Genomic DNA, 21,400 nt, shown 5'->3' on the forward strand with positions numbered 1-21,400 from the left:
AAATGAGAGCAGAAACCAACAGGACGTGATAAGATGCTCAGAACGTCTGGGGTTAAATGAACTTTAAATAAATTGGCGTGATGCATGTCAGTTAGAACGACATGCCGCTGCTGCTGGTGCACAGAGGACGGCGTCCTCCCTGCAGGTGACATCCACATAAACCACATGAATGTTAGTTGACTTTTAATTGCTCTTCATTTACACCTTCTTCATCTACCACCATTTAAATCAGTGAGCCACCAATACATCAGTCCAGCCGTGCAGAACCAGCTCTGTTAGTTTCAGGTGAACCACATGTTCTTGTGAGCTGTCTGAACCTCTGGGTTTTGTTTTATTTTATTCTATATTTGAATTCTTTGGTATTTTATTGAAGAAACTATTTAATTCAACCGGTTGGAGTGAAATGCAGCGTCTGAGATATTCTGCTCAGAATGATTTCCAACCCTGGCCTCCTCCTCCTCCGCCTCCTCCTCCTCCTCCTCCGCCTCCTCCTCCTCCTCCACCCACACACACATACACTATTCTTTCTGCTCCAGTCCTAAAGCGTCGGAAAAAACAGAGCGATGGAAGAAAAGCAAAGAAAAATAAATGGTACGAGGTGAGTTTTTTGGGGCTCGACCGACAAAAATAGACAATATGTCCTAATTCGGGCCAGACTCGCTGTGGATGCTCGAGCTTTTACACTAATACAAGGACGTCTGCAAGAAACAAACAAATCTGACATATTTCTTATATAGAATATAAGAAATACACCAGTGTGTACAAATAAAGGTTGCTTTTCTGACAAATATCATCCTGGGCAGATATTCCATCATTCACAGTCAAGCTTTCCAATAACCACTGTCACTGTCACATACTGTAGAGACATCCATCCCATCCATCCCCTGTAAAACTCCACATTAAGCCGTCAGCTTCGTGTTACATATTGCCCCGGAGAAGAGAAATGGGATGTGATTTATGAAAATCCCCGCCTTGGAACTATAAAATACACCCAGCAGAGCAGGAAAATTTAAAAATTAGCCGTCTGACATCTCAGAAAATCAGGTTATGTCCTGGCAGCAGACCGACGTGATTACATCTGAGATGTAAGAGGCTGCAGAGGAGAAGAGGAAACAGAAGAGACATGGGATCCTGTATTAACAGCGAAAATATTCACAGAGCTTCACTTTTTCCACATTTTGTTATCCTCCTGACTACTAGTAGTTCAAGTTTGTCCTCTATGGAGGACATTTGTAAACCTGAATATCTCCCAGCCACGGCATACTACTGAATGAACTCCTCTTGCTATCTACAGATAATATTTAGGGCTTTTCAATGATACCAAAAGGTTGGGGCTTTGGTACCTTTCAAGTTCATTGTATGGTCAGTATAATAAGTTGAAAGTTGAATGCTGCACTGTATCGTCTTTAGCTGTAGTCAGAAACTTCAGTAATCAAAGGTCAAAGAGGTTTTTTCTTGTCATATCTAGCAGGTGCAGCACGTAGTGAGATGAGAGGAAGTTCCTGCAGATTCATGGAGCTACATGAAGACACAGGACTAAGTACGATACAAGGGACTGAGCATAAAGTGCGAGCTTATGCAGACGATACGCAACGGTGCAAATAGCGGAGACAGTGCAAGAACAAGAGAAGGTGCAAACAGTGCAAACAGTGCAGACGGTGCAAGAACAAGAGACGGTGCACAGACAAGCAATACAGACAGTGCAAAAGACTTGGGAGACAGTGCACTTATGAAAAGACATTACGAGTTAGGGTGGCTGTAAACATTTGACTGATCAGCAGCATAATGTGTGCGAAAGATGGAAATCTTTCATTTCATTACATTACTTTTTAAGAATTTTTTTCTCTTTGCACAGTCTGATTTATTCTTATATAGTTATATATTCCATAACTTACATATTGTTCAAATTATATATCTGATATATTCCATATATTCTTTACAATGTTTATTTATCTTGTACCGTTATATATACTCATATACTGGCCTCAACATATTTATATATAACTCTTACACATATCTATCTACATATACACACACATATATCTCATGTCCATTCCATATTTTATAGTATCACATACTGTATATTGTGTATATTTCACTTGTATATCCTATTTTGCTATATATTCTCTTTTATATGTACTTTTCATACATTTCTACCTCATTATTCTTTTATTTTTACCTTTTTATTGACTTGTGATCTATCTATCTATCTGCGCCATCTGGGATCGTTGCCTCCCCCACAATGTGTTAACAGCCTCATTCACTTTATTTCCAGTGAAGATATCACCTTGCCGAATGCTGCATAAGACCTCCACACGCATATATATGTCTATATATATATATATATATATATATATATATATATATAAACTGTATCAACATTTATTCTTTAGCGTGAACCGACAGCAGCAGCAGCAGCAGAGTGTAGGACATGATTCTGAGCTGCTCTCGATGGCGATTACAGGAAGATTGTTCTCCTGCGAGGCCTCGCGTCACGTGCTAGCTGTGACATGTAATTAATATGCAGGCAACATCTGCGCGTGAGAGAGCGGGAGGGCGCGTTAACGAGCTCAGATGAGATCAATTAGGACCAATCAAAGAGGGGGATCACAGCGGAGAGACGGTAACATGGCACTTTGATTTATTTGCTCGCCCCGGTGTCATCCGAGCTCCGAGCGCTCTGACCGTTATCACACTAAACCTCCGCCTCGCCTCACTTCTAGGGATCAACAAACATCGAGGTCAGCTCCAGCGTCCAACACGGACAACGCTTTCTGTGACACAGCCTACGACTAATTAATCCACAGCAGCCAGCGGGAGGTCAGGGGAATTGATTAGCCGAGCTGAATCTTTTATCAAGCCTCGTCTCAGGGCTGATATCAGCGCGCCGAGGTCCACATCTGAAGCCTTTCAGCTCCAAAGAACGCCTTTAATCACCGTATACGTCTCAATGATTTACCACACAGGATGTACAGTCTGGTACGAAGCCGTTTGCTGCTTCAGGGACGTCGTCACCAGAGACAGAAACAGAAACAAAGTCGACGCCAGAGACAGGTTCCCAGATATAGAGTCAGAAAATCAATGTCTCCTAAAGATTTCAGTCAAGCTACAGTTGAGGTAGCCAAGGGATTTGGATTTCATTACAGGGGCCTCTGCAAGCAATTGGACGGTCCCGCAACCAATCAGAGCACAGAACTATGTGGCGTGAGCTTCTCACCAAATGTTTCAATCACCATTAACTGTTCATCCTTTACAGTAATTTCAGTACTGAACTCTAAACATCACAGCAACCACCTGTTACTCTTCTGTCCATCATCACATTAAGCCCCGGCCCCAAATGATCTGATTGGCCTGGCAGATCTTTGCTGGAGCAGAATCAGTTCTCAAGAGAGACTCCAGAACAACCTTCCACAACAAAAAAGGTTTTAGTGGGCAGGAAAGGATGTTAAGCTGTGTTTACGACACCAGGCTACCCAACCAGAGCTTAGAATCTATGACTAGATGTAGATGTTTGTCAACCGTTTCTTCGAATAAAAGCAAAACCAAATTTCAAACAAGATCCACTTACTGTAAGGAAGTAACCTTCCTTGACATGACCCTGAAGATTTTTCCCAAAGACAGGTTTTGAAGCTCAGTGTGGCGTCTCTGTCCGTCTCCATCTTTGCCTCCTAACTCGCAAATAATTCAAAAAATGCTCAAAGAGGTGGAGCTCGAGTGGAGCTGAGGCTAAAGACAGCTAGCAACCTGTGAAGACACCCACCTGCCAATCAAAGCAGCCACACACCCTTAATTCTGCAGAACTTATCTCTGCTGCAAAGTTTTAACATGAACGTCTATGGAGATTGGAGCCTCTAGTGGACATTAGGGGAACTGCGGTTCATGGTCCTTCCACTCCGGCTAAATTTTTCAGCCCCGGGGGATAAACTGAAAAGGCTGGGTGATATGTTTGTGTTTGACTGTGTTCAGAAGCTGTGACTTACCTAAAATAAGTAGAGCTGACACGGTGTGACCCTTTCAGCCTCTTCCTTCAGTTTTCCAGCTTCAGGGATGCACAACTTTTATTTAATGCCACCGCAGCATTTTCTCAACTCCGTTTCTGAGAGCCTCCACATCTCCCTCACCTCCCGCATCAATCCATACCTCCCTAAATAACTCATGAGAACATGCAGCATGCATGCTGGCTGTAAAACTGCAAGGCGTCTTTGATCTCTCTGAAAACTTTGACATCAAGGTCCCAACGACACTGGTCCAAGAAAACATGTTTTTCTATGAATCCTATTCGAGAGCTTTGGTCTTTTCCTGTAAATCCTTCATCCCAGAGAAGCCCTAAAAAAAATAACACTGTCATATACACATCCTGCTTTCCTTCTGTCATCTCTTTCTTCTAAAACTCAGCCCTTAATCCCTCAGCCTCGGTTTTTATTCCTACTTTTCAATCATCTATATCTTCTTTCCTTCCGATTCATTTTTCTCTGCAGACTGGTCAGTCACTTTCCACTTTTCTCCCCTAATTCCTCTCACAGTGCCTCAATCACTTCTATTACGGCTTGACAGTCCAATCAGACGGCGGGGTCACTGGGGTGGACGGACCGTCTGTGCGGAATGAGGATGTCTCTCTCCCTCTGCCTCCCTTCACTCTCTCAGCCTACCTTATTCATCAGGACTGAAGGTCTGCTGTCACAATGCCTCCAGACCTACCCAAAAGTTGTCCCATTGACAGACAGGCCCCTGCTCCTCAGTCTAAAGCCGCCTATATGTCCAGTCACTTTCAGACTCAGCTCCATAGATTTAATAGAGTGGCTTTTGGTTTTGTTTCGGAGGCGCCTGTAGCTGAAGTTGCCAGCTGGCAGTTGGAACCAAGAAAGAGGATGACTCAGTGACTGAGAAAGGCTGCGGACTAGCCTCCTGACTTGCTATTGTGCTCTGCACTGCCACTCAGGAAATGCATTACTGAAGAATTACACCAAATGTGAAACGTGTCCATTTGCTGAGAGAGCCTGCAGCCCATGACTCGTGGAGAAAATGTCAGCTTGAACCCCACAGTAAAGGATTCGGCATGACCCATAACTTGGATTTAAAGTCTCCACGAAACAGCTCTCAGAGTTTGTTTCTTGTAAAAACAGCATGCTCTGCTCCGATTGGTCGGCTCCAGTGATCTGAGCACACTCCAGCCGTTCACGAGAGAAGAAACAATCCAAACCATGACCTGGATGACCGAGAACCTTCACAGATATACTGCCACGCACTGTGAGACGAGCACCCTTCAACTCGTGAACAAAAATGAGAGAGCATTGAGGAAATCTGCAGGAATCACTTATGATATGAATCAAGATGCATCATCCACAGATGTTCCTCTTTAGACCCTAACCCCCCTCCAGCATCTTTTAGATCTGAAGACTTATACGAGACGTCTTCAAGGAAGTCTGTGAAGGTTCTTAGTCATCCAGGTCATGGTTTATACAAAAAGTGTTTAAAAAAGGCAACTGGACTTGTAGAGTTTTTTGAGAAGAAGTTTCACCACTCATCTGAGTAGCTTCTTCAGTGTAGAGTTCTCTTCAAGAAACTCTAGAAGTTGCTCTTTTTCCAGCTTCGTTTTTGGAAATGAACCCCGGAGGAGCAGTTTTGAAACTCAGCGTGGTGAATCTGGCCGTCGCCATCTTTGTGTGATTTAACTTCCTGAGTGCCTCAGTGGCCGTTTATTTGAATTTAGTTAGTTTTTGAAGTATTTTTTCATTATCGTCTTTATTAGTTTGAGACTAGTCTGCACTGAATTCAGTCTTTAGCTAACTTCCTAGAGTACAATGAAACCCTCTCTATCCACGCTGCAGGTCTAAAAACGGTGTTCTGTATCGAGTGCTGGAGGATGTGAAGCTGAAAAAAAGAAAAAAAATCCTGAACCTTTGCAATTCCACATCGACGTTGTTTGCACATCGTCCTCCCACCTGCCTGCCTCTGGTTCAACTTAATGACTTCACTGTGGTAGACGACAGAACCTCACTGTGCAGCAGCAGCAGCAGCAGCAGCAGAGTAAAAACCTGCGAGTAGCAATTAATGCAAAAAATACGGAAACAAACCTAATTAATTAATCTGCATTATTAGTAAAAATGTATTTATAAGAAAGCATAGAGATGTTTTCAGTCTAATGTAATGAGGAAGCTGAGATGGAGGAGGAAGAGTGAGGATTTATTTATGCCACATTTTGTATTTGTCTACAAACATTACTGGTAAACTCATAGCATTTTACACAATAAAAAGCATCAGTACACCATAGTTCATATTAAAATGTCTCTCAAACTGACTCCAAACACCCAAACCCCATTAGTCTGTGACACGTTTTTTTTCCCCCACATCTATTGTTATGGAGAAAAATATAGATTATGAAAGCAGAAGGAGCGGCGCACAAAATCATTACGCGTGATGCATTTATCTCTGTGGGAGGCGGCGGCTCGTCTCCACGCTGTCATCCATACTAAAGAGAGACAGGGCGAGCAAGAGAGAGAGAGAGAGAGAGAGAGAGAGAGAGAGAGAGCTGGTTAGAAAGGAAAAGTACAGCATTGATGTGGAAGATGGGTTATTGATCACGGAGAGGTTTACAGTGTCTGAAAGAGAAAAAGTTGAAAGAAATGATTTCTGAAGGCGAGGAGTGAGGTTTCAAACGAGGAGGGGAAGAATGTGTGAGAAATAAATAAATAAAAAGAGACCAGGAGGAGGAGAAGAAGAAGTTGGAGAAGGAGCTGAATGTGAAGCAGGAAGAATGAGGACGTGTTTGGAGAACGGTGTTTAATCCTCGCCTGTTTGACCTCTCGGTTTGGAAGAGGTGGCCGGCCGCTCCATGAATCAAACGGTGAAAATCACACCTTGGCTTTGCCCTGAGAGTCAGACAACCAAATTAGCCTCATGATTTATAAAAGCTGGTCACTTATGATCAGATGGCCCAGGTTGGATGTTAATGCAAGGTGTGAACGGGGGTCGAAAGTCCAACCTTGACCCATTGTGTGTTCGCACTACCTAAGGAATGAGGTCAAATGTGTCCCAGACCACCTCCACATGTGGAACGAGATCAGGTCAGTCAAGTGTGTCCTGAGTGTGTTCACACCTGTACTCAAATTCCTCAGGTTGGATGTTAATGCAAGGTGTGAATGGGGGTCGAAAGCCACTCAAGACACATTTGACTGACGTGTTGGATGTTAATGCAGGTGTGAACGGGGGCTTTTATCCCCCTTTCACACATCCAAGTCATTGTGTGTTCGCACTACCGAAGGAATGACATCAGTGTGTCCTCAGTGTGTTCACACCTGTACTCAGATTCTTTAGGTTGGATGTCAATGCAAGGTGTGAACGGGCGGCCAAGTTTCTTTCCTGGGTCCTGGGTCACATTAAAGACCGCCTACTCAACAGGCGATTCAAGATTTTGTGCAGGTGTCTAGAATAACTGAAGTCAGGGTGGAGATCAGTAAAGTGTTCCAAAATCATGACGCATACACAAAAAACAGCACCGTTTGTGGTTCTGAAACAACGGTAGTGATCCCTTAAAGAAAGATGCTGTTAAAATATCCTGCTGATCCCCAAATGATGTCGGTGTTTATCTACATACAGAGAAACTGAGCTTGGGTCTGAAGATCTGGTTGGAGACACATTTTAAGAGGCAGGCGTGAACACAGGCGTTAGGACTGGATGGCCCAGGTCAGATGTTGATGAAAGTTCTGAACGGGGCTCGCAGAGGCCAGAATCATTGCTGAACGTCAGATCTGTCCTGGCCATGGAATAGAGGATCAACTCTTAAACTCTGCAGTAGTTCAAGAGGGGTCCATCCAGTCTGCATGTGTTTTTTTAGGCTTAGTGAAAGCTTGTGTTCCTCTGGCAGTCTGTTGGGAGTAATGGGACTGGTGCTACATTCCTGAAAGTGGGAGCTGAAGCAGGAAGTCCAAAGGGTTGGTTTGGTCCTCAGTCAAGTCTGTCCTTTGGAGCCGACACTGTCATTTTCATGGCCCAAGATCTCAAGTTGCCGCTGGGGAAGTGTCAGTTCGTCTTTGTCTTCACACACAATGTGCTTTTTTTGGCTCGAGACAAAAGTCCAAAGGCATGAGTCTCCTCCTCGGGGCGTCTGGGCACACCTTTAGAGAGAGAGAGTGTAAGGAGCTCAGCCGGAGGGCGCTCAGGGTTTAGCTGCTGCTCCTTCATGTTCCAGCTCCAAACAGGACGATCGCCTTCACACACATGAATTATTGACTTCTTTTCTCTGCACCACTCTGCAAAATATGTGGGAAGATTTAAATGCTAATGCCATAAAACGAGGCTTCAGGGAGTCACTGGTGAGTTAACCCATTCCTCCAGAGGAACCTGGTACCAGGTTTATCTCTTTGGTACATTAATCTGGTGAAAAATAAAAGTATTAAAAGTATTATTCTATAGGTATACTAGTGTGTTTCTCTGTTGTTGTGGCTACCTGAGCTAAGTCACGACAGCTTCTGCAGCTACAGCGTTCATTGATTGGTGGATGTGTCACTGCGTCACTGGAGAACCCAAGTATCTGGCATCAGTTTGTAGTTTCATATCGCCACTTTCCACTGACAATGACTTGAAGATTGTTGCTTTTTCTCCCGGGGTGTGCACATATCTAGCGCCTTGGCATGCTAACGCTTGTAAATTAGCAACAAGCAAAGAGTGCAACTGAGCTTAACGGGTAATAGTTCTGCAGATAATGTCACCAAAATTTACAGATCACCGAAGATGGACATAACCATCAACTGCTGCAGGACAAAAACCCATTATACAGGTTTGAAGTTACCCAAAAGTACGTGACCACCATGCTACGCCTCTTACCACACTAAATCAGGTGATGTGCCTTTTAGCAAAGCTTTTTCCCTCAGGTTTGTCAGATAAAAGGACTCTGGAATAAAATTATTTTCCACTTCAGTTCATTTTGTTACCCGAGAGAGTCACAGCTGAGCTCTGTAGCTTGCAGGCAGCCTCCCTGGCACAAAGAGTCCGATCCACAGCGGCATGCACACCAACCTATCTGAAGGTGAAAGTGACAGGTCTCTGGGACAAATAACACCCTCGAAAGAAGCACAGTTTCATTTGCAGGATGTTAAACAGTTGGTTTGTGGTTTCTGCAGAATCTGTCGGTTTCTTTCTGGGAAATAAATGCAGCTCTTTAAGTGTTGAGTACTAGAAATAGAGGTGAGCTCAGTCTGAAAAGGTCGGTGCAGCTTTGTAGGTTTAACTCAAAAAAACTCTGAAGTGTAATATTTATATTCTTTGTAACTTTGAGAATCTTTGAGATTCAAAGCCTTACACACACACACACATATATTAGTTTTCCTTTGCCTTCTGAGGTTCAAGAGAAACTTTAATATTAGTTTAGAGCTTATAAATTGGAGAGGAGAAATGGGAACATTGTGAAACGGTCCTTACTATCAGTCAGAAAGACATAAGCACCGTCATTAAATGAAAACTGGCAAATTCTTGTTCTGTCTTCAGCCCGGCGTCTCATTAAAGTCCTCTTATCTCAGTGAAGGGTTTCGGCTTCAGCCGAGCAGCAGCAGCTCACATGATAATGACTTCAGTGACACTGCAGCTGTTCTCTGGGTTTTATAGAGTCCATCTGTAAAGGTGGCTTAAGGTACTGTAGCTCTGAATGTTCACCTTCTCTCGGTGCTTTAATGAAGCCCACGCAAACACACAAACAAGAAATGAGATATAATAGAAAGACAAGGTTTAACTCTAGGAAACCTTCAGATTAAAGTCTATATGTGGTGTCAAGTTTATGTCTTTTATTAACGTAATTAGATAGACTGGAGAAAAAACTCTATGACAAACAATTACCAAATGAAATCAGAGACACAAACAATGGTTGTTCATCTTAATGATAAGGTTTCTGTCTGAGAAGTGTTTGAAATGTTCCTAATATGACGAACAGTTTTTTTTAAGGCATTTAAAGGTCATCACCACATGAACCCCCCCCCCCGCCCCCTTTTTTAAATATGTTTTAAATCCACCTGCAAGAGATATTTTTGAAGTTTGTATTCCTCTTATCGGCGTTTTAGCTGCTCAGAAAGATTTCGATCATGTCAGTTCTCAGTTCTTGCAGAGAGAACCATCTGGTAGAACTTTGACATTGAAAAGACAAGTCCCTTTATCCATTTTTTCTGCTTTCTTGTACTGTTTGTTTGGGATTTGTGGCAGTTTAGAGCTACAGGGCGCATCTACTGTCCTCGGCTACTACAACTACACTTCAAACTCCGCTTGCTTTCCACAGCAAACGCTCATTGGGCCTATAAACTGCTTTTTATTTAAGGCCATATAAGCTGAACATAGCACTTTTCTGGACTAGTGACTAGTGCAACATGCTTCCCTGCCCTCGAGACTAACTCAGGGATCAAACGGCCAAACCTGCAATTAGTGGCCAACCCGTTCTTCCACCTGAACCACAGCCTCTGTAGAGGAGGAGGAGGTTCATAGGGATACTGCCTTCCATAAAACAAGAATCTGCTTCAGAGACAAACTAATGAGTGTGAAACTGAAAGGAAGGGATCATAAATATAATTTTTCTTTTAATGCAATAAATTCTAGACAACAGTGACATCTTTTCCCCTGTATTTTATTAAACAACACTTATGTACAAATCTGTTCGTCACATTTAAAATAGCACATCTCGACATGGTGCAAATGGCTTTGGGTGCATCTAGTACAAATATTCAAACTCCACTATGATCACACTACACTGAGTAAACATTGTGAGGTTCAAGCATATTTATTTATTTATTTTTTTTTCTCTTTGCTCGCCATTTCTTTTTCTAATCTAACTGATTCATCGATCGCTTAAAAGCCGTGGCCCTAACGCGGCCAATAAAACCTCTGAACCGAGGCTTCACACTCACCGGACTCAAAGTACAATCATGCAGTTCCCTGAGAGAGTTATTAACACCTTACCCACTTTGGCAGCCAGTCCTTGGTCAGAGGTAAGAGAGTCACTTTTTTTTCACCATTTGCCAGAAAGAGTCTCTTGCGACTGTCCAAGAGTTTAAAAAGAGCCTCCACCCGCCGGGAGCCCCGCTGGTCATAGGCAGTCCCTGCACAGCGCCACCTGGCCGTCGCGATAGTCCCTGCAGGGGCAAAGGCGCTGGTATTTGGCGCTGGAGCCTGCGCAGCTGAACAGCAGCGGGTCCTGCTGGAGGCCGCATTCAGCGTGCTCCGCCGAGAAGGCAGGAAAGAGGTGGTTCATCTCAGCCTCCACTCCTTCACACTGGAGGTCCAGCCTGGGAAACAAGACAGAGGAGGAGGAGGACAGTAATTCAGTATATTCAGGTAGTCAGCTGACCTCATTCTTTGGACACATAATGTTGCTGAACCTAGACCTGAGCAACTGCAGCAACCCCAGATCATAGCACTGCCCCCACAGGCTTGTACAGTAGACACTAGGCATGATGGGTGCATCACTTCATCTGCCTCTCTTCTTACCCTGATGCCCCCATCACTCTGGAACAGGGTAAATCTGGACTCATCAGACCACATGACCTTCTTCCATTGCTCCAGAGTCCAATTTTTATGCTCCCTAGCAAATTGAAGCCTTTTTTTCCAGTTAGCCTCACTGATTAGTGGTTTTCTTAAGGCTACACAGCTGTTCAGTCCCAATCCCTTGAGTTCCCTTCACATTGTGTGTGGAAATGTTCTTACTTGTTCTTACCACATTTCTTCCTGGAAGACGATGGTTCTCCACTATCCTTCCAGTTTTTAATAATGCCTTGGACAGTTCTTAACCCAGTTTTAGTAGTTTCTACAATCTCCTTAGATGTTTTCTCTGCTTGATGCATGCCAATGATTTGACCCTTCTCAAACAGACGACCACAGGATGTGTCTTTAGACATGGTTGTTGAAGAAATGAGAAGCTACTCATTGCATCAGTTGGGCTTAAATAACTTGTTGTCAGCTGAAAGATAATCACCCATGCAGTAATTATCCAATAGGAGGCTCCTACCTGTTTGATCAGTTAAATCCAGGCGGAGACTTGTTTTCTTTGGCCAGGCTGTGTATTTAATATTAATGCTGCAGAACTTCCAAGACTGAATGTGAGCTGGCTTCTTCTTCTTCTTCTCTACTTATTAATGCGGAGCAAATTTGAAAACTAGAAGTTCAAATGAGCCATGAAGCAGTTTGGAGGAAATGTTTTTGTCCAATGTTTTCAGATGAATGTTTTTTTGGATAATTTCAACAAAACTATTTCACAAATTAAGTGTGGCATGAAGAACAGTGTAATTTGAAAATGCAAAATACTTTTTGAATCGTTAAGTGTTAAGTGAAACATTTAATTAATTTCCAGCCTCCATGTGTGCTACATGTGGCGCCAGAGAGAATAGAACATGTTATCATATCCATTGTCAGTCATGAGCAGAGCGATCTCACTTTACCTGGTGAGTTACTGGAGTGTTTGGAACCAACACATTAAGAGCAAATGACCTTCTGTTTTTAGAATAAAGTGTCACCATTTTTAAACTCAAGTTTCCAGTTTTCAAAACTTTTTTTTACAAGGTTGGAAAGCTAATTAATATGCACTGTTTTTAATATCTGTTTGAAATGTAGCTGGAGGAGATATTTTTGAAGCTCCTCAGAAAGCTCCCGGCTCAGATCACAGGGACAGTAAATGCAGATATTTTTGTTCTTGTGGTGAGAGCCATCTGGTCGGACTTTGAAGCCGTCATTCAAATGAGGCACACTTCTTCCTGCTCGCTTTATTCTTCTACTTCTTTTTTTTCTTACAGTTTTGAGCTACAGGGCATGATATTCACGACAGCCACACTTCAGGCTCCGCTTGCTTTCCACAGCGTTACTGCTGCTTTGATCACGTCCGGACTCAGAGGTCACAATGAACAGAAAAAGCGTTATTAAAAGGAATTTGTCAACTTTGGCAGCTCCAGTATTTTAGAGATTAATTAGTTTAGAGTTTCAAAACCATTTTTTTAAAGTTAGATTTCAAACTTCTAAACACTTTACTCAATTTTAAAATTTTTGTGGTGTGATATAAATCCCGTAGACTCTTAAGGTTTATTTCCAGTGTATATCACACGCATTGGCATAAAACTCTACCTACACATTCAAACATGAAAGAGGAGACTGAGATTTATAAAATAAATCTTTACTAAAGCCAAGACACCACATATGGTGGCTGCAAATGAACCTCGTTTAACAGATTAACTAAATAAAAAGCCAGACTTCTTACGCGCTAAAGGCCTCTCTGATGTTGATGAAGCGGTAAAAGGCCGGCTCGCAGACGAGTCCTTCGCTCTGGCACGCTCTCACACACGACTGGCCCTGCAGCGACGCCAGCAGGCGCAGGGCGGCGAGGGGAGGCCAGGATGAGACGGCGCTGGCGTTGGAGGCCCAGGTTAGGAGCCTGGAGCCGGGCAGGAGGATGAAAGGACTGAGCCAGGTCTGAGACGAGTTGACCGGAGGAAACGGAGCTTCGGGGGAGCAGAAGTCCTGCAGGAGCCAAAGGGAAATGAATAAATGAGTCAGGTTTACACCAACACGGAGCTCAATTTTAAAAACGTCAACCTTCAGGAAATCCTAAGAAAACAGTTATGCCTCCAATAACAAATGAGATCCCCCCGCTCCTCCCTCCGATCCAGCAGGGGCTATTCATAAAATCCAGGTAATAACATTTCTCTGACATGTCCCTCTGGCCTCCAGACCTCTTTATTAAACAGGCTCAGAGTGGCGGCAGGCAATAACCAGGCTTCAAATCTCCAAGTCGCCGCTGCACAACATCCCTGATCTCACATGTGCAACACGCAGCTCCAGAGAATACGGAGTTATGAAAAGAGAATGGAACACGTGTAATTACAGTAAATCTTAAAAGTTTTAGTCTTTCTGTGCGGGGGCTTGAACTTCATGAAATCGTTCATTTGATCCAGTGACCGTCTCGGGATTAAACCTGGTTATGAGATCGGAGCAACTTCGGTCGGGTCGATAAACAGAACCACGGACGAATCACAGGTGAAAGAACCTGAACCGCAGCTGTGCAGCGAACGGAGGTGAGGGGAAGTTAATGAGAGATAACCAGGATTGTTATCTCTCATTGTTTCAGCTACATGGGATAAGTGCAAATCGATTGAGGGGACCCTAGCTCGTCTTTTCTGGGCCCGTCCCAAGATTGGCTTATTTCTGGGTTCCATCTGTGCAGCCTTTCTCCGTTTGCTTGTTCCATCCACTATTGTAGCAAGCACTTGTGTTTGGCATGGTTATTGCAAAAAGGGTTTAGTACATGTTTTAAAAAAGAAATGGCTGAATGACACGGCTTCCTGTCGCAGCTTGATATATTTAAAAGCAGTGTGGAAGAGTCAAGCATAAAATAGGTTTTATTAGAGCTGGGATTTCCATAGTTAGCACGTGTTAAAGCAAATTAATCAAACTTTTTATCCGTTTTAAATATACCTGGAAGACATTTTATTATTTTTGAAGTTAAAGGCATATAACTTAGTTATACCATCTGGTAGAACCTGGAAGCTGAACCTGTTTTCTGCAACTGGTTATTTAGGATTTATGACAGTTTAGAGCTACAGGGTGTATTACTGCCCTCTGCTATGACGACCACACTTTAAACTCTGCTTGCTTTCCACAGTGAATGCTTATTGGGCCTATGAACTGCTTTCTATTTAAAGGCAATATAAGCTGAACAAAGCACCAGCTTTCCCATTCAACCATTCACGTACGTGCCTGCCATCGAGAGTAACCTGGGGATCAAACGGCCAACCCTGCGATTAGTGGACAACCCGCTGCACCACCTGAGCCACAGCCTCAGGAGAAGGCTTCGGCGAGAGAACGAGAAACGAGTAGGTTTAGAGATGTGTCAGAAAGGGAAAAGGAGCCTGATTGGGATTCTGCTGTTGAACACGCCGGGCGGCTGCAGCCACAGCCTCAGTCGGCCGTGTTCAGACTTTTCTGACAGCCGAGGGAAGATGCTGTCAGAGGTCGACGCATTTCTTTAACCCGCCGCCGCCGCCGTGGAGCACAGCAGGCTGACAGATGTGGCTGGATCACGACAACATCTGTAAACACGTGTTGCTTTTAAAAGGTGTTTAATCTGAGAAACTGCCACGGCAGGACACATAATGATTGCTGATTAATTCCTGTTTTAATGCGCACGGAGGTCGGAAAACAAGTACTTTACATACGAGGAGCAATTTTCTCTTTCATCACTTAACTCGGGGAGAATCATAGAGAAAAATTAGTAACTGTGATTAAGCTGTCTATTAAGACTGCAGCTGGTGCCTGCAGCAAAAGGATTTAATCGCAGACGTCGGGCTGTGCAGCAGAGGAGTAAATACGGAAACAGCACAGTGAGTCTCGTTTAAAAAACCGTGGACAGTGGACAATTAATGGTCAAACACGTTTTTCATTAGGTTCAGAGGTGGACCTAGAGTTTATTGGGGATGTGGGCTAAACTTCCAGTTAACAGTTAACTAAGATTACAGAAATAAACTGAACAATTTAGCTCACGTTCCCGATAAAGAGTCCGATAAACAACAGGGAAAACTCCTCCTTGCTAACAAGCTAACAAGTTGACTGGAACTAGACTTATTCAGAAATTTGGCCCATTGCCACTGCTGTAGTTTTAAGTCTGTCTGGTTCAAGTAGTTCCTCTAACGTCCACTAGAGGCTCCGTCAGCGAGTCTACTGTTTTGGTGTCTGCAGCTAATTTCTCAGATTATAACAACTGGCTTCTTTGATTGACTTACACTCCAACTCTTTAAACACGGATGAACCAGCTGGGAGTTAGATGGAGTCAGGCAGAGATGGAGACGGACGGAGACGCCACGCCAAGCTTCAAAAACATATTGATGACGCCACAGAGGGTTTGTCAATCTTTATATACGGGATTATGGGAATTCAGGAAACGGGGGAGGGGCTACAGTGACATGCATGTATGCAATGGCTGCACTGGAGAACGGTCAATTAGTAACTGGAGGGTCAGTGGTTCGATTCCCTGGAACTTGCCACATAAAACTGCTTTAAGTGCTAATATGTAGAAAAGCACCATATAAACACAAGAGCATGTAGGTCTGTGAAGCTCTGCACGCTGGAGGCTTCAGACTCACACTGCTAAACTGAACTGACGACGACGATGAAACCTATGGATCTTGCACCAATGATTGTTGTTTGTTTACTGAACTGTAGCAGCTTCAGCAACAAGAGGTAATGGTTGCAGGAGGCGAGGACATTAACACAAGACACTGAACAACCAGTCGTCTGTCTCCACTGGAAGCGTTTTATTGCAACGGAAACAAAATGGTTTCGGTTACGCAGACATTTTACAGAATTCATCGGGTGCTTCTCTGAAATGTCTTTATCTCCACATGGCAATCTTATTAAAAGGAGGCGTTTTTCTTGCTTTCCTAATATCAGTGACCTTGGGACATCTGAGAACAACACGTTCACACACGACCATAAAACCACCAAATAACTCCTCCCTCTGGGAGATGAAAGGAAAAAACCCATTGTCTCTTATATGGGAAATAAATGTTTCATGAACCCACATCACGGTATCGATTATAGAGGATCACGTTCTCCGTCTGTATTAATTACAGCAATATATAATTCAGAAGAGTCAGAATATATGATTAAAATAATTAGACTTCAAAGGTCGTACTTGCTGGTGCTGTGCAGTCGTGTGCAACCTTTAAAACATGGATCCAAATGTGACTGAAAGTAAAATAAAGTAAAATAATAATAATAATAATCATTTGTCTTTGAAGGTTCTCAGTCGTCCACATTGTAGTCCATCCAAAAAAAAGAGAGGAAACAAGGGAAACTGGACTTGTTCTTGAAGATGAAGAAAAGTCTTCGAAGAGTCAATTTGCCCTTGTTTCAGCAATTATTTTTTTTTGGCTAGATTTAGATTTAGACAGAGCTAGACATTCATCCAAAGGGGAAACTGCTTGGCTCAGTCGCAAATAAAATAAATAAATAAAAATAAAATACTTCTGAGAACCGCTAGTAAAAAATAAAAAAGCTGGTAATATTTAGAAAATTAAAATTAAAAATTAAATTAAAATTTTTTAAAAAAATATATAATTAAATTAAATTAAATTAAATTAAATTAGTGTACGCAAAAAATCCATATGTACAAATGTACGAGAAACAGAGACAGAAGGAAGGATTAAAAAGATAAGGTGCAGTAATGTGCATTAACATCAATAACATCTGTTATAGAAAGGATGTTATAATCCTTTAAAGTTAACACATGTGCAAATAGAAACCAGCTGACCCACCTGGTTCTGTATGTAGGCGTGAAGTCTTTCCAGCATTCCCTCACAGGTGTACTCGTAGGGCAGGAAAGGCTTCACCTGCAAACACAGATGAGGAATCAGCGCAGCAGAGAGAGAGAGAGAGAGAGAGAGGGAGTGTGAGTGTAAATAAAACCAAGTCAGTGTAATTACAGGAACCGAGCATCTGATAGTCAATCAACGCTGACATATTCATTAGCGTAATTGTGAAAGGGCCCATGTGGAGCCAAAAGCCTCCCATTAAAATCAATGAGCTAATATATCACAGGTGACAGCTTTAAAAATTGATCTCATTATTTTTTGTGATGACTGCGTCGATATATATGTCAGAGAGTGGGTGAAAGTGGCGGCGGGCGGCGGGTGGCGGGCCGCGGGGCGTCCCGCTCTGAGGAGGCCCGGTCCGGGTCCTCTGTGCTGCTGTAAATCAATCACTGTCTGATTTGTGACGGCAAACAATAAATTAAATAAAGATCAATAAACTCTCCTCTTCGTTCTGGTATTACATGCAAACAAGGTCAGAGAGAGAGAGAGAGGGAAAGGGAGAGGGAGAGAGAGAGAGAGAGGGAGAGGGAGAGGGAGAGAGAGAGAGAGAGAGAGAGAGAGAGAGAGAGAGAGAGAGAGAGAGAGAGAGAATTGAATTTTAAATCAACCTTTATTTCCTAATTTTCCTTTTTTACAGTTCATTCTTTACTTTTCCTGTAAAACTCAAAAAGCAAACCAAAAAAAAACAAATAAAACAACAAACAAACAAAACAAACAAAATCAAACAAACAAACTTGTTAAAAGTTCAGTAACAGAGAGTTTTCTCCAACTGAACACAGAACATCTTTCACAGCCCACATCTTTACAAACTCCTGTGTTCGTCCAGTCAATTCATAAAAACTGAACTCTACCTTGAGTCGAGCTGCCAGCAGCCCGGTCACCATGGACACCACGTCCTCTGACCCCTGACCTCTGACCCTGTTCTTCCTAGTCTTCCAGATAGCCAACTTAGCTGTCCCTGAGATAAAATTAATTAGTTGGTGGACAGACTTCTTTCTGTTGCAATAAATAGGCCCAAAAATAAAAAGACTAAAAGAAAACAGTTCACCTAAGCCCTGAAACCACCTCTGTAGGTACCTGAACAAAGCCTCTAATCTGGGACACTGGACAAAGAGATGGAAGACTGTCTCTGACTGGGAGCAAAAAGGACAGCCGTCCCCTGTGTTAGGATCAAGGTGCACCAGATACCTGTTTGTAGCTATGGCCCCGTGTACGATCCTCCACTGGAGGTCTCCTGTCCGTTTGTTGACAGGAGGTTTGTACAGGGACCGCCAACAGCCCTTCGGGGAGGTTCCCATGCCAAAGACCTCAGTCCACCTGGACACCTTCACCCCTGCCAGGGAGCGTAAGTTTAACACCTTGACGCTGAGGAAGTAGAGGTCTTTCTTCTCCAGAGTCTCAAAGTCTGTAGACTCTAGGGTCTTCAGACTCAGCAGGTTGTCTTCCTCCGGCTGCCATTGTCCCACAGCTGGAGACACATCCAGGGAGGGGAAGACGTATTCACATTCGTCATCCCATTGTTCAGATAGAGTACGGTCCTCCGCAAACGCTCTGAGGCCTGCTGGCAGGGAAGCACAGACCTCCTCCACCAGCCTGAGCAGCACTCTGGTGGACCGGATGCTGAGCATGTCTGCAAGATGAGGGACAGATGTCTTCATGAGATGACCCAGCTTGACTAGTCCAGCCTCTCTCAGTCTGACTCTCAGGCTGGCAGACGACAGGACCTGAGATGTGATGATGCTGTTCCCAAAGAGTGGCTCTTCGAAGATCCACATCCCTGGTGTGGTCCCAGTCTTCCGTTTAGATGTTAGAGTCTGCCAGGCCTGTAGCACCGACCGGTAGAACGATGTTAGTCCTGTTGTGTCCACAGACTGAGGCTGGACTAGGAACAGCTGCTTGTCGTAGCCGAGTCGTCCAGCCTTCCTGAGCAAGAGACAGGCTGTGTCTATCCATGGCAGACCGAGGCTGTACAGCAGCCTCTGGGCGGTCTGCAGTCTGAGTGCTGTGATCCGAGAGTCTATATCCACCAGTCCCTGTCCACCCTCCTGCACCGGCAGGTACAGGACAGAAGCCCGTGTCCAGTGCTGCCCAGACCAGAAGAAGTTCACAATCTCCTTCTGAATGCTGTTAATCAGGCCTCTTGGTGGAGTTAGGACGGTCAGTCTGTGCCAAAGGGCCGAGGCGACCAAGTTATTGGCAATGAGAACCCGGCCCCTGTAAGAGAGCTGAGGGAGCAGCCATTTCCATTTGGTTAGTCTGGCACACACCTTCTCCAGAACACCCTCCCAGTTCTTCCTCTCATACTCCTCAGTCCCTAGAAAGACCCCTAGTACCCTGAGTCCCTGTCTACCCCAGCCTAAGTCCCCTGGTAGCTTAGGTGTCTGCCTGTCTGTCCACTGCCCGATTAGTAATGCTTCGCTCTTGTCCCAGTTTACTTTGGCAGAGGAAGCGTTCTGGTACAGTGTAAGGCTTTCTGTCAGGTTATCTACATCCCCCTGGTCTCTGATCAACACACTGATATCATCAGCATAGGCCGATAACACTAATGGGGGCCGCGGGGGCAGACCGGGTAAACGCAGCCCTGTCAGCTTAGACCTAAGTCTACAAAGTAAAGGTTCTATTGCTAGACTGTAGAGCTGTCCAGAAATGGGACAGCCTTGTCTAATACCCCTCCTAACTTTGACTGGACAGCTCAACCCTCCACCCACCTTCACTAAACAACACGCGTCTGTGTACAACAAACCCAGCAGTGACAAAAAACCACCACCAAAACCAAAAGCCCTTAAAGTGCCAAAAAGAAAACCATGATCCACTCTGTCAAAAGCTTTCTCCTGGTCCAGTGAAAACACCCCCATGTCAAAACTGTACAATTTACATATATCAACCAAGTCTCTCATTAAAAACAGGTTGTCCATAATGGACCTGTCCGGGACACAGTAAGACTGGTCCCTGTGGATGATTATATCCAGTACTTGTTTGAGCCTGTTGGCGAGCACCTTTGATAAAAGTTTATAGTCTGTGCATAGTAACGCCACAGGCCTCCAGTTTTTTAAAAGTGCTAAGTCTCCTTTTTTGGGGATTAAAGAAAGAACGGCACTCCGGCAGGAGGCCGGCAGCAATCCTGTCCTTGAGCACTCCTGCAGCACCCCCCACAGGTCAGCACCCAAAATCCTCCAGAAGCGTTTATAAAAATCCGCAGGTAGTCCGTCCAGTCCCGGGGCCCGACCAGAGGCCATCTGTCCCACTGCAGCAGTAAGCTCCTCCAATGAAATGTGGGCATCCAGGGGGACTCTGTCCTCGGAGCTGAGCTGAGGAAGTCCCTGCAGCAGCTCGTCCTGGCACCCTCTGTGGACGTCCTCCGCTCTGAAGAGGGCGCTGTAAAAATCCACTGCATGCCTCCTCATCTCACCCTGGTCTGTAGTTACTGACCCATCAGGAAGGCGGAGACAGACCATCTGTTTTTTCCTTGACACTGATTTTTCTAAATTAAAGAAGAAAGAGGTGGGAGCGTCCATCTCCCGGACGGTGGTGAAACGTGCTCTAACCAAAACCCCTTTTACCCTCTCCTGTAAAAACGTGCTCAGTTCCTGTTTCTTTTGGTGTAGTGTGTGTGTGTCTGTGCTGTGGTGTGTGTGAAGCCTGTCCTCCATGTCCCTGATATCCTGCTCTAAGTGTTGTATGGTTCTTCTGATCCGTGTTGTGGAATGACTAGTGTACTGCTGACAGAAAACCCTAATGTGTGCCTTACCTACCTCCCACCACTGACTCAAAAACTCAAATTCACTCTTCCTCCCCCTCCAAATTTCCCAAAATGCCTCAAATTTCTTACAGAAATCTGTGTCCTGCAGCAGCTTCACATTGAAGTGCCAGTATGAGCTGCATTTGGATGTTTGTGTGATGTGAAAATCTAAAGTGACTAAATGGTGATCGGTGAACCCTACTGGAAGAATGCGACTGTTCAATAATCTGTTGCTATATGAATGTGACATGTAAATCCTGTCTAGTCTGGCTGCACTCACCCCCCCATCTACCACCTTCACCCATGTGTACTGTCTATCGTTAGGATGTTTGAG

General features: G+C 44.1%; 1 protein-coding gene across 1 annotated transcript in view; it reads right to left on the minus strand.

Moving 5' to 3' along the window:
• Positions 1-10,138: 10,138 nt before the first annotated feature.
• mgat5b (alpha-1,6-mannosylglycoprotein 6-beta-N-acetylglucosaminyltransferase B) overlaps positions 10,139-21,400 on the minus strand; it is a 64,612-nt gene continuing 53,350 nt past the window's right edge. The window contains exons 15-17 of the mRNA XM_084571269.1: positions 17,271-17,345; positions 13,220-13,479; positions 10,139-11,261 (exon numbers count right to left, since the gene is read on the minus strand). Coding sequence (XP_084427395.1) covers positions 11,063-11,261; positions 13,220-13,479; positions 17,271-17,345 — 534 coding nt within the window. The 3' untranslated portion in view covers positions 10,139-11,062. The remainder of the gene's footprint in view (positions 11,262-13,219; positions 13,480-17,270; positions 17,346-21,400) is intronic.

Source organism: Chelon labrosus, assembly GCF_963514085.1.
Source record: "Chelon labrosus genome assembly, chromosome: 21".
Lineage (NCBI taxonomy): Eukaryota > Metazoa > Chordata > Actinopteri > Mugiliformes > Mugilidae > Chelon > Chelon labrosus.